At 39.1% G+C, this 13,398-nt stretch overlaps 1 protein-coding gene across 1 annotated transcript in view; it reads left to right on the forward strand.

The window, feature by feature from the left end:
- The first annotated feature begins 645 nt into the window (after positions 1-645).
- The window catches only part of APPBP2 (amyloid beta precursor protein binding protein 2), a 72,934-nt gene continuing 60,181 nt past the window's right edge, over positions 646-13,398 (forward strand). Inside the window, exon 1 of the mRNA XM_027087305.1 lies at positions 646-1,056. Coding sequence (XP_026943106.1) covers positions 919-1,056 — 138 coding nt within the window. The 5' untranslated portion in view covers positions 646-918. The remainder of the gene's footprint in view (positions 1,057-13,398) is intronic.

A 13,398-nucleotide genomic window follows, 5' to 3' on the forward strand; every position in this document is an offset into this window, starting at 1 on the left:
TTCTGTTTTACCACAGTCATATCACAGTTACCATTTAGCCCTTTTTCTCTCACCACTATTTGTAAATCCATAATAAGGCTAACCTTCCCAACAAATTCTTCTAAAGCAGTTCTTTTCCCTTTTTTTTTTTTGTAAGTTTCATTTAGAAAAAGAAACATAGTAAAGTTCAAACAGGGCAAATGGTTACACAATGCAAGTCTCCCTTCCATCCTGATCACTAGTTCCTGGGCCGAAGGTTCCTAACTTGGCTTAGGGACTGGAGTCTAAGGGACGGTTTCCAGAGTAATGTGAATTCTCTGAATGTATGATTTTTAATGGACTGATAACGCTGCACCCAAACTTCTACCTGAGCCTGGAAAGGGTCCGTGCCTAAGAACCCCCCAAGCAGGATCGGCAGAAAGGACTGATGCAGCCGGTGACTCGGAAGGAGCTGCTTAAAAACCTGTCATAACTTGTCGCAGTGAAAAAAGCTCACCCCCATCCACCGAACTCCAGCGCCCTCGGAAAGTATGTTCCCCGAGGGCGGGATCACGGATCTTTTCTTCCCAAGTTTTTTGCCTGCCGCATTCCTTCCCTCCAGCGCGTCGGCGTATGCTGACGCCATGACGCCGCACACGTAGTCCCGCCCCTGCAGAGAGAGGCACTGGGACGGATCCCAGGGTGCTTGCAAACACGGAATGTGAGGCCTCGGCCCGGTTGCTCCCGGATCCCCGGCCCGCTCTCTACACGGGCCTGCGCCCGCTGCCGCCGCCCCCAGCTCGCCTGGAGGAGCCAGGGCAGCCGCGCCCTTCTGCTGTGTGCCCGCGTGGCCGCCGCCGCCCCTCGGAATCCTCCGGGGCCGCCGAGGAGTTCGCTACGGAGGGAGGCGGGGGCCTTCGGGAGGAGGAGGCGGAGGAGGCGGAGGAGGAGGGAAGGAAGATGGCGGCCGTGGAACTAGAGTGGATCCCAGAGACCCTCTATAACACCGCCATCTCCGCTGTCGTGGACAACTACATCCGCTCACGCCGAGATATCCGCTCCTTACCCGAGAACATTCAGTTCGATGTTTACTATAAGGTACGGAACGTGGGCCAGCATTCTGCTCTCCTGCAGCAACCCCTGGGGCCGCACCCCCTTCCACGTCCGCGAACCCCCGCGTTTAATCCCTTACCCCTTGTAGCAGGATCGTCTTCCGAGACATATGGGGCGGTGTCGGGGTGACCAGTATAGAAACACCCCATCTGGTAGCCTCTGTCTTGCAAGATCTTGGGCCTTGATGGATACGTCTTCCTAATGAGTCTTTTCCCCCTTTTGGTGTTCCCTCCTACATTGGGGCCCCTTTGGGGAGGCCTTTTGCGTGGACTTCCTCTATTGCGCCCTTGTCCCACTCAGTCCTTCCCTTCTAGCCTGTGTCTTCGGGATGTTTTCTGCCCTCCCTTCCCAATTAAGTGTCACCATCAGTTGGACTTTTCTTTGCTCTTTTCCCCTCCTTTCTAGTTTCTTTTCTCGCCGCCCTCCCCAAGTTTTTTTTCTTTTTTCTTCTGCTTTTTGTTCCTTAGCTTTACCTATTTCTGCCTAATTGGGAGGGAGTTGAGGAATTATTGGAAGTAGTCATCTGTCTTATTCGCATCTCCTTTAAAGCTTTGGTTTTTGTATATACTAGGGGTTGAATAGGGGTTTTTATTAACATGGGAGTGGTGATAAACTACTTGAAAGGGGGAAAATCCTTAAAAAAAAAAAACTTTAGAATTTAAAGTATGTTCATATATTTGCAAGTTGTAATCTTGCAGCATTCCTAAATCGCTCCCCCTCAGAAATCTGAACAAAAAGTTTCCAAGTCAGTCTCCAAGTAGTTTCAGGGGTAAGTGTCTTTAGACGTGGACAGTTTTGCAGTGTTTAGAGAGGGAGGAGAACTTTATGGACTGGGAGCCTCCCTTTTCCTCTCCCCCCACATTTGAATGTGAACAGTGGACTTATTATTCAGTCCTCTTTGCCTTGAATCGGCGTGGATAACGCCGCTTCTCCTGTAGCCACCCACGCAAAATTTGACTAGAAGTAAAGTGTGATTTATTTTTTAGATCTAAACACTTCCTCTTGACGTGTGAGTTGGCTGGAACATTGTAAACTGATATTTAACAGATGTGTATGTTCTTATATATGTATGATGTTTTGTGGCAGTTGTTTCATCGGGAAGGTTGCCCACTTCTCCACCCCGAATATTTTTTCAGAAAGCAGCTGACTTGCTGCATTCTACTAAATCCAGCTGCTTTACACCAATTCTAACAATTAAATTTTTTTCCCCCTAGATATTTGGGGAATATTCATTTTGGTCATTTATGTTATTATTTGGGGAGAGGGGAAGTTAGAGAAAAATCTCCCTTTGTTCCAGATCCCTTTGATACATTGATTTACTTTTGTGCATATCTAAGGAAGTTTTGTATATTTAAGATTCATTCCTCCCAAGAAGGATGAGTTGGATTTCTTTCTCAACCTGGGAAACTGCAGCTTTTCGTGTATGCTAACTCTATCTGTTTTAATAAATCGTGTGTTATCTTTTACACTTTCTAGAGAAAATCATTGGAAATTTAATCAAAGTATATTTAGTGGTTGAATTCCCTCAAAGTACTTGGATATCTTCTAGTAACTTTTATTTCTAATTGAAGCTTTTCATTTGTGGATTATTAATAGTGAGTATGAACAGATGGTGCTTTTGCCACATTTTCTGTTTCACATAGTCCACAAAGGTTTAATATGGTGTCTTTTTTGGTACACTTGTACTCCTTAATAGCTGTGTGCCTGTAGGGAATATGGCACTGTGCTAAGGTGAAGGAAGGTGTTTAACATGTGCCTGGAACTGTAAGTGCTTTTACACAGTTATTTTGTTTCAGCCTCACAGTTAAACTGTAAAGTGGGCTATAACCCTGTTTTATAGGTGAGAAAGTTAAGTAATTTAGTCTAGGTCTCATACCTAGTATTTAGTTCCTGTGTACCTTGCTTTCTTGCTTAATGTTTACAGTTTCCACTTTTCTCCAATTTAGAGCCAAGGAGAAACTCACAGTCAGATCCCTCCCTCCAGCTGTCCGAACTTCCATCAGTAGGCATAGTCATAGACAAAATAATAGTATTTGTGGAATCAAAAATTTCCCCATCCTGATTCACCATAGTCCAGGGTCACTATGTTAGTTTTTGTCAGTAGCTTCAGGTGAAGGCACACTCATAAAGCTTTAGGAAATGGGGTTATGGAATGAATGGGAGTTGAAGAAGTAGACAGGCTGGCTGCTCCCTAAAAAGGGAAGGGAGAGAGGTATTGATATTTAGAAAGGGTAAAATGTGAAAGTTGTTCTTTTTTAAGAATGGAAGATGTTAGAATATATTTATTGGCTGAATGGCAGAAACCAAAACGGAATGAGAGGTTGAATATACAAGTAAGGCAGGAAATAAATTACGGAGCAGAGTCCTTGAGTAGGAGTGTTAAATTAATGAGCCTTGCCCCTTCCTTCACCCTGCATAAAGTAAGGTATTAGTCTTTTTTTAAAAAATTTATTTTAATTTATTTATTTTTGGCTGCATTGGGTCTTGGTTGCTGCGCACGGGCTTTCTCTAGTTGCGGCGAGCGGGGGCTACTCTTCGTTGCGGTGGCTTCTCTTGTTGCGGAGCATGGGCTGTAGGTGTGCGGGCTTCAGTAGTTGTGGCTCGCGGGCTCTAGAGCACAGGCTTAGTAGTTGTGGTGCGTGGGCTTAGTTGCTCCACGGCATGTGGGACCTTCCCGGACCAGGGCTTGAACCCGTGTCCCCTGCATTGGCAGGCGGATTCTTAACCACTGCGCTACCAGGGAAGTCCAAGGTATTAGTCTTACATTGGAGTTGAGGAAGGAATACTTCTTTCTCTAAGATCAGATGCAAAGAGTTAAAGACATAAAGTGTCTACATAACTAAGTTTGCAAAGAATGGTAGTTATGAATTAGGAGGTAAGATCATCTGCTGAGAATCAGGGATAGAAGTGGTGGCTTTTATGTAGAAAGGCTAAACAGAAGTTGGAAATGGCTACTAAGTTATATAGAAAGGGAGGCTCAGTAAAAATATGTTTTAAAAAAATGATAGGAGCTATAGATGGTTCCATAAAAGAGTATCCTACAGGATAATGTCTTTGAATCAGAATGGGTTTTCTCTAAGGGTACTCAACAATTTGGGTATAGAAGTACATAAAGTGAATAGAAAGCATTGTAAAATTGTAGACAAACTGAAGGCAAATAGAGTGAAGGGCTGGGTTCTTCAAAGAGTGAAGTTTATTAACTTTTCTTTTTATTGTAACTGCTGAATGGTCTATTTTATCCTGTTCCAATTACAGAATTTTCCATAGAGTTTTAAGTTTTGACCCAGTGAAGTGTTTCCATAATGTGTTCTATTTATTGTTTTCAGTCTTAAACTTAATAATTTGGGATTTTAAAAAATTATTATTGTAAGTCTCATGCTGAAAACCATACGAATTAATGCCTGATTTAGTATTAGAGTTGAATTAATTTTTTCTTTTTCTGTGTTTATTTCCATTCTTAGTTATAAACAGCCTCAACTAATATTTTTTTTTGATTGGCTTGTAACAAATTGAAAAAAAATTCTTGCAACGTATTTGACAGCCAAAGAGTTAATATTCTTTTCACATAAAAAACTCTTAGGCTTAATAAATTGAGAGCAAAAACTTTAGGGGAGGCAGGGCGTAAAAAAACATAAATAGCCAGCCATACCATGTATCTGGATGAGAAGGTAATATGTTATAAATATGTCCACTCATGTCAGTTTAAGCTGTGAATTTATTACAACTTGAATCAGAATCTCAGAATTTTATTGGGTATAGGAAACTGATTAAATATATTTATATGGAGGAATTAATTACATGAGAATAAATGAGCCAAGGAAATTTTTAAGATGTACAGTATTTAGGATAGTCAAGTGTATTAGAAGGCTATATATTTTATTTTATTTATTTATTTTTGCGGTACGCGGGCCTCTCACTGCTGCGGCCTCTCCCGCTGCGGAGCAGAGGCTGCGGACGCGCAGGCTCAGCGGCCACGGCTCACGGGCCCAGCCGCTCCGCGGCATGTGGGATCCTCCCGGACCGGGGCACGAACCCACGTCCCCTGCATCTGCAGGCGGACTCTCCACCACTGCGCCACCAGGGAAGCCCAGAAGGCTATATATTTTAAAACAACATGGTATTGGCACAAGAACAGCAAAGAGGGAAATTGATTTATAGAACATAGTAGACAGAACATTACTAGAACATAGAAGACAGACTAGATAGAAACCAAAGCATATTTAAGAATATATTACATAATAAAGTTATAGGACAGTGCTGTATTTTAAATAAATGGGGAAAAATTGGTTATTTGGGGGGAATGTTAGACTTCTACTTCACACCTTATACCAAAATGAATTCCAGGTGAATTAAAGATTTAAATATGGCAAATGAAATCATAAAAGTATCAGAATAAAGTGTTGGGTATCTTAGAGTGGGAAATGACTGAAATTCTTTTTTAAAGAAATTATTGAGGTAATTTACAAATTTAAAAAATGTCAGACTTTATAAAAATGAGTAATGTAAAACGTGAAGTCCTGTTACTCATCTTGCCAACACTAATGCTGTCTTGGCATAGAGAAGGCTTTTCAAAGCCTGAAACCAAAACCCAGGAGGAAAAAAAGAAATTGATACTTTTGAGTACATTAAAAAATAGGGGGAAAATTGTAAGCACATTTTTTAAAAAGACTATGCAAATGGCAACATTTGTCACATGAAGAGTGAATTTCCTAATACAGAAAGATCTAATACTAATTAGTATGTAAAGGACAACCAACTTGTTTTCAGAAGACCTGAACAGCTAGCTCATACAAGAACAAAACATCTAATACTAATCATAATAAATATCAAAAGATGCTCAGATGAAATGCAAATTAAAATGCAGTGTCAAGCCAAGTCAACCATGAAGAAGAAGGAAAATCTGGAGGGCTTACACCATCAAATATCAGGCTGTAACAAGATAAGATGGTTTTGGCACATGGGTAGACAAATAGGCCAATGGAGCAATACAGTCCAGAAACAGACTGACACATGTATACTGTCAGCTGGTTTATAATAAAAGTGACACAGCAGTACAATGGAGAAAGGAAAATCAAATAATGGTGTTGGTCAGTTAGATATCCATGTAGGGGGAGAAGGATCACGATCTTACCTTATATCATACACAGTTACCATTTTTGGGTGGATTGCTGATCTAAATGTGAAAAAACAGTTTTTTAGGAAAAAAAGTTTTCACTGTGTCAGCAAAGATTTATGAGATAGGATACAAATGAGCTAAATATAAAGATAACTTGAAAAATTGGACTACATTAAGATCAAGAACATCTATTCATAAAAAATACCATTAAAAAGGAAAAGCTGGGGCTTTCCTGGCGACGCAGTGGTTAAGAATCTGCCTGCTAGTGCAGGGTACACAGTTCGAGCCCTGGTCCAGGAAGATCCCACATGCTGCGGAGCAACTAAGCCCGTGCGCCACATCTACTGAGCCTGCGTGCCACACTGCTGAAGCCTGCGCACCTAGAGCCCATGCTCTGCAACAAGAGAAGCCACCACAACGAGAAGCCCACGCACTGCAGTGAAGAGTAACCCCCGCTCACTGCAACTAGAGAAAGCCCACGCGCAGCAACAAAGACCCAGTTCAGCCATAAATAGATAGATAGATACCATTAAAAGGGAAAAGCCAGGGCTTCCCTGGTTGCGCAGTGGTTAAGAATCTGCCTGCCAATGCAGGGGACATGGGTTCGACCCCTGGTCCAGGAAGATCCCACATGCTGCGGAGCAGATGATCCCGTGCGCCACATCTACTGAGCCTGCGCGCCACAACTACTGAAGCCTGCGCACCTAGAGCCTGTGCTCCACAACAAGAGAAACCTCCGCAGTGAGAAGGCCGCGCACAGCAACAAAGAGTAGCCCCCGCTCACCGCAACTAAAGAAAGCCCGCACGCAGCAACGAAGACCCAACACAGCCAAAGATAAAAATAAATAAATAAATTTATTTTTGAAAAAGGGAAAAGCCATGCCACAGAGTAGAAGATATTTGTAGCACATATATCTGACAAAGGAATCATCCTGCATCTAAAGAACTAGAAATTAAGAAAATAAGAACCCATTTTTTTTAATGGAGAAATAACTTCAATAGACATCCAAAAGGGGACATTCCAAGGACCTGTCAAACATTTGGAAAAATGCTCAACCTCATTTTGTCTTCAGGGAAATCGCTGTCCTCCTGTACTTTCCTCAGAATGAGTAAATGAAAAAGAAAAAAGTGTTGGTAAGGATATGGAGCAATCAGAACTCTCATATACTGTTAGTGGGAAGGTAAATTGATAAACCATTTTGGAAAACTAGCATCATCTACTAAAACTGAACATATATATACCCTATAATTCCATCTCAAGATATATACACTTAAGAACGTTCAGGGAGTCCCCTGGTGGTCTAGTGATTAGGATTTGGTGCTTTCACTGCCATGGCCCAGGTTCAATCCTTGGTTGGGGAACTGAGATTCCACAAGCTGTGCAGTGTGACCAAAAAAAAAAAAAAGGTCATAGCAATACTATTCATGATAACCAGAAAGTGGAGACTATCCCAATGTCTATCAGTAGGAGAATTAATAAATAAATTGTGGAGTAGTCGTATAGTAGAATATTTTGCAATGAAAATGAATGAATTGCAACTGTTAGAAACCATATGGATGAATCTCACAAATGGTATTGAGTGAAAGAAATCAGTCATAGGAGTATGTATCAGAGGCTCCCAAACTCTCTCCCCTCATAGCAGCCTTAGGCCAAAAGAAATACCTAACAGTTCTGTTCATTAAGTAGATATAAACAATTAATAATACTTACGTCCTAACAACTTAAGAGCCATTAAAAGAATAGTGCACAAAAATTGAAAGAACAAAGAGTAGTGTACTTCATTCTTAAATAACCACAATTACTTATTACTGGGTTGTGTGTGTTTGTCGGGCACTGTACAACTTCTCACATCTTGGAATCGGATTGGTCACCACCGTTCCATTTTCTGTTCCATAATGAGTTTTGCACATTACTTTTATTATAGCAACCACTGAAAATGCTGCTTCACAAAGAGATGTTGTTGAAAGGAATATAGCAATCTAGTATTTGGCATGGTTTAATACAGATGTGGAATATTGTTTCTTTCAAACTTAAAATATCTTGCAATGCCCCAGGGAACCTTGGTGCAGTTTGGAAAATGTGGATATGTAGTGTGATTCCATTTGTTTAAAGTTCAAAAACAGGCAAAATTAATCAGAAGTATTGTAAGTCAGGAGCAGTTATCCTTGGAGGATAGTGACTATGCAGGGGCACAAAGGGAGATGTCTGGGATTCTGATAATATTCTATTTTATGATCTGTATGTTGGTTATGGGTGTGTTCACTTTGTGAAAATTTATTGAGCTTTACATTTTATTCTTTCATTTTCTTTTTTAAATTATATATATATATACGTATATATATATATATATATATATATATATATATTTTTTTTTTTTCGGTACGCAGGCCTCTCACTGTTGTGGCCTCCCCCGTTGCGGGGCACAGGCTCCGGACGCGCAGGCTCAGCGGCCATGGCTCACGGGCCCAGCCGCTCCGCGGCACATGGGATCTTCCCGGACTGGGGCACGAACCCGTATCCCCTGCATCGGCAGGCGGACTCTCAACCACTGCGCCACCAGGGAAGCCCCATATATTTTTTAATTAATTATTTTTAGCTGCATTGGGTCTTCGTTGCTGCACGTGGGCTTTCTCTAGTTGCCGCGAGCGGGGGCTACTCTTTGTTGCGCTATGTGGGCTTCTCATTGTGGTGGTTTCTCTTGTTGTGGAACACGGGCTCTAGGTGTGTGGGCTTCATTAGTTGTGGCACGTGGGCTCAGTAGCTGTGGCTCACGGGCTCTAGAGCACAGGCTCTGTAGTTGTGGTGCACGGGCTTAGTTGCTCCGTGCCATGTGGGATATTCCCGGACCAGAGCTCGAACCTGTGTCCCCTGCATTGGCAGGCGGATTCTAAACCACTGCTCCACCAGGGAAGTCCTAAATTATATATATTTTTTATTGAAGTATAGTTGCTGTACAATATTATACAAATTACAGGTGTACAATATAGTGATTCACAATTTTTAAAGGTTATACTCCATTTATAGTGCATATAAAATATTGGTGATATTCACTGTGTTGTACAATATATCCTTGTAGCTTATTTTGTACATAATAGTTTGTACCTCTTAGAGCTTTATATTTTAAATATGAATTGTGCACTCATCTATGTGTATGTTATACTTCAATAAAAAGGTTTAAAAATTAACATTCATCTTCACTTACTAGATTGTCATGGTTTAATCATTCAAATAACTCATACCCTTTAATCCACAATACCATTAAATTTTTTTTTTTTCCTACAGGAATGCTTGTTGACTGTGCAGAAAATTCTGTTTGGGAATATTAAGTACAGTATTGTTTATGATGGCAAAAATTGGAAACAACTACATGCTAATCAATCAGGAATGGAATATCATACTGCAGTTAGAAAGAATGAGGATGCTGGGACTTCCCTGGTGGTCCAGTGGTTAAGACTCCGTGCTTCCACTGCAGGGGGCACGGGTTTGATTCCTGGTTGGGGAACTAAGATCCCACAGGCCGCGTAGCATGGCCAGAAAAGAAAAAAAAGAAAGAATGAGGATGCTGTGTATACTGAAGTAGAGAGCACATGGGGAGAATAAAAAGCTTGTTACAAAGTAGTGTGAATAATATAACCCTGTTGTTTTTAAATGGAGGAATATATGTGTACATTTGTATATGTGTTGAAAAAAATTAGAGGAACACAAAATTTCATACTGTTTATTCAAGGGATAGGATTATAGTCATTTTTAACTTTGTACATATATTCTCTCTTAAATAAATTATATCCATTTATTGATGTTACTATTGGCTTATTGTAATATTCTAAGTAGAATAAATTCCTCAAATTATCAATTTTATCATGCTCACTATATTACCTTTAAAAAGTTTTAAGATTAAAATAATTTAAAATGTTTCCTTAGCTTCCAAGACATTTGAGAGTAGGAAAAGAGAATCCACTCAAACATCCTTTGACAGAGTTCTTTAAAGAAACTTGGATCAACAAAATTATTTCCTAAAGTATCTTCCAAATATTCGAAAATCCAGGAACATTATTAATATTTTAATTTAGTAGGCTGTGTTTTACACTTAACATTGATAAAGATCTCTGATTATTTTTTAAAAAGATAACAAGCAAAGTACTTATTATGTTATGTTGTTCTTGTTTATTATCCTCTTTTTTTTATACTGCTTGGATTTTTATGACTGTATTATTTTGATATATAAAAAAAGTAAAATTGAATTTTTAAGAATAAAATATCTGGGACATGAAGTTGTACTAAGAGGGGAATAGCCTAAAAATTGATATTCTAAAATATTAGCGTGACCAAGAAATAAGTTGAGGGACTTCCCTGGTGGCTCAGTGGTTAAGAATCCTCCTGCCAATGCAGGGGACACGGGTTTGAACCCTGGTCCAGGAAGATTCCCCATGCCACGGAGCAACTAAGCCCTTGCGCCACAACTACTGAGCCTGCGCTCTAGAGCCTGCGAGCCACAACTACTGAAGCCCACGCTCCTAGAGCCTGTGCTCCGCAACAAGAGAAGCCACCGCAGTGAGAAGCCCGCACATCGCAATGAAGAGTAGCCCCTGCTTGCCGCAACTAGAGAAAGCCTACATGCAGCAATGAAGACCCAACGCAGCCAAAAATAAATAAATAAAATTAATAAATTTATTTTTTAAAAGTCTTAAAAAAAAAATAAGTTGAGGTGATTGGTTTAAAAGAAAAGTAAATAATTCAACTAACTAAGTAGTTAATTCACTAGCTAGCCAGATAAACAAGTGTGAGAGAAAGCTCACATTCTCAAAATTAGGAATGAGAAAGTAAAAACAACCATAGATACAGTGGAAAGGGGAAAAATAACTTTTTAAGTTATAGAATAGCGTCTTTAGATGTACAGTAGCTGATATAATTCTGTGCTAATCAGTCTGAAAACCTTACTGAAATTTTGTTTCTAGGAAGATACAAATGATCCAAGAGAGAAGTTGATAGACTAAAAACTGTAAAAGAATTGAGAAATTATACTTTTTTCTTTGTTCACATGCCTCCTCCCTCAGCAGACAAAACTCGCGCCAATTTTAGATACTTTCTTGGTTATATTCAAATAACATTTGATATTACTGGTATTTAAGTGATTTTCAGACTTATTTCTGGAGCTGTATGCTACATATTCAACATTCTTGAAGGGCTAACCAATGCAGTTAGAATAAGAAAAATCCAGCAAAATCAAGTGAAAAACTACAATAAGATAATTCAGTAGGAGGATGATTACACATTTATAATTAAAAATTTGATAATTTTTCTATATGCAATATAGGAAAGAATATGTTTTACTCGTTAAAAGAAAACATGCCATGGAGTAAATCCAAAAAGAGGGGTACAGAAATCTGAAAGTCTTCAATAAGTGTAGAAGAAGCATATTTTCTTCTTAGATTGGAAGATTCAGAGTTTTAAAGATATGATTTCTCTCTAACTCTTGTGTCTTGGAACCAAGTTTAATAACTTAAAAATGTGTAACGAAAAAAAGAGTTTTTAACATCCATAATGGAGAATTAAAATTTATGAAACATACTGAAAACTCCTGCAAATCACTAAGAAAAAGAGGACCAAAAAGAAACGTGTTGTCATGTTGACAGTGATTTTCTCTAGATGGTAAAATTGAATGAATGTTATTTTTTATAAATTCTTTTCTATATTTTCTAATTTAAAAATGTATATGCAATTCTGGGATCAAAGGGAAAAATGTTTTAAAGTTGGCTATCTAGAATACAGAATGAGTTTTTCTTGTTTGTTTTTTACAATTAAAAAAAATTGCAGTATAGTTGATTTCCAGTGTTTCAGTTGTAGAGAATGAGTTTTCTTATAGAGGCAGAATGTTTTGTTATAACCATACTGTCTTCTTTCTAGTGCTTCGTGGATACACTCGTAATTTTCACCAAGATTGGTAGTGAAGGTTTAAGAAGAGAAGTTGAGAAACTTCTTACCCAAATGTAGAGATCACTGATACATAATTGAGTTTTATGTGGCTGGTTATCATTGTTGGTTAGATTTTACATCCAACTAGTTTTTTGTTTTGACCTTCCATTTGTACCATGGTAGCATCTTCTACCATTAACACAATCATGGTTATCTTGAAAATTATGCCATTGACCCATCACGTGAGAGACAGAGTTAGAGAATCTGTGTATTAGACATAAGTTCATTCTTGTAATGATTGAGGAAAAAACTCAATTTCTCTTTTAATGGATGGCAAATCTAGTATCTTTATATGTGGACAGTGTATTTAAACGTTAGGAAAGGGTTACCTTCCCATTTGAGAGTTAACTGTTTCTTGTGCTTTAAATAATGTGAACATTTCCACGTAACCTTTTGCTTACTTAACCAATAAGCAAAGCACCTTGCCCTGGAAGATACAAAAATCATGTTGGTCAGTTGTATTTTTTTTAAAAGTATGACATAGAGCCAATGAGTGGAACAGCTGAGCAATTAAAATGTTATAAGAAGCAAGAAATTAAAATATTTGGTTTACCTCCAGAAGAAAGCATTTATTGGGTTGGCCTAAAGGTTCCTTTAGTTTTTAGGTAAAAATAAAAGACACATTTTTCACTTTCATCAAAAACTTTATTAAACAACATATTCACCATTTTGTTCCACTACCTTCTGCCATTTTTCAGGCAGCTTCATAATTCCTTCTTCCCAAAACATTTTATCTTTTTGTGTAAAGAACTGTTCCAGGTGCTTTTTACAGTCTTCCAGGGAATTGAAATTTTTTCCATTAAGAAAATTTTGTAAAGACTGAAATAAATGGAAATCTGTCTGGTGAATACAGTGGAAGAATCAGAACTTCCCAGCCAAGCTGTAACAGTTTTTACCTGGTCATCAGAGACATGCAGTCTTGCGTTATCCTGATGGAAGATTACGTGTTTTTTGTTGACTAATTCCGAACGCTTTTCATTGAGTGCTGCTTTCAGTTGGTCTAATTGGGAGCAGTACTTGTTGGAATTAATGGTTTGGTTTTCCGGAAGGAGCTCATAATAGAGGACTCCCTGCCAGTCCCACCATATACACAGCATCACCTTCTTTGGATGAAGACCGGCCTTTGGTGTGGTTGGTAGTGGTTCATTTCACTCGCCCCATGATCTGTTCTGTTCCACATTATTGTTCAGTATCCACTTTTCATCGCCTGTCATAACTTTTTTTTTTTTTTTTTTTT

Source organism: Aethalodelphis obliquidens, unplaced genomic scaffold (genome assembly GCF_003676395.1).
Source record: "Aethalodelphis obliquidens isolate GAN/ISIS:26980383/991018 unplaced genomic scaffold, ASM367639v1 scaffold58, whole genome shotgun sequence".
NCBI lineage: Eukaryota > Metazoa > Chordata > Mammalia > Artiodactyla > Delphinidae > Aethalodelphis > Aethalodelphis obliquidens.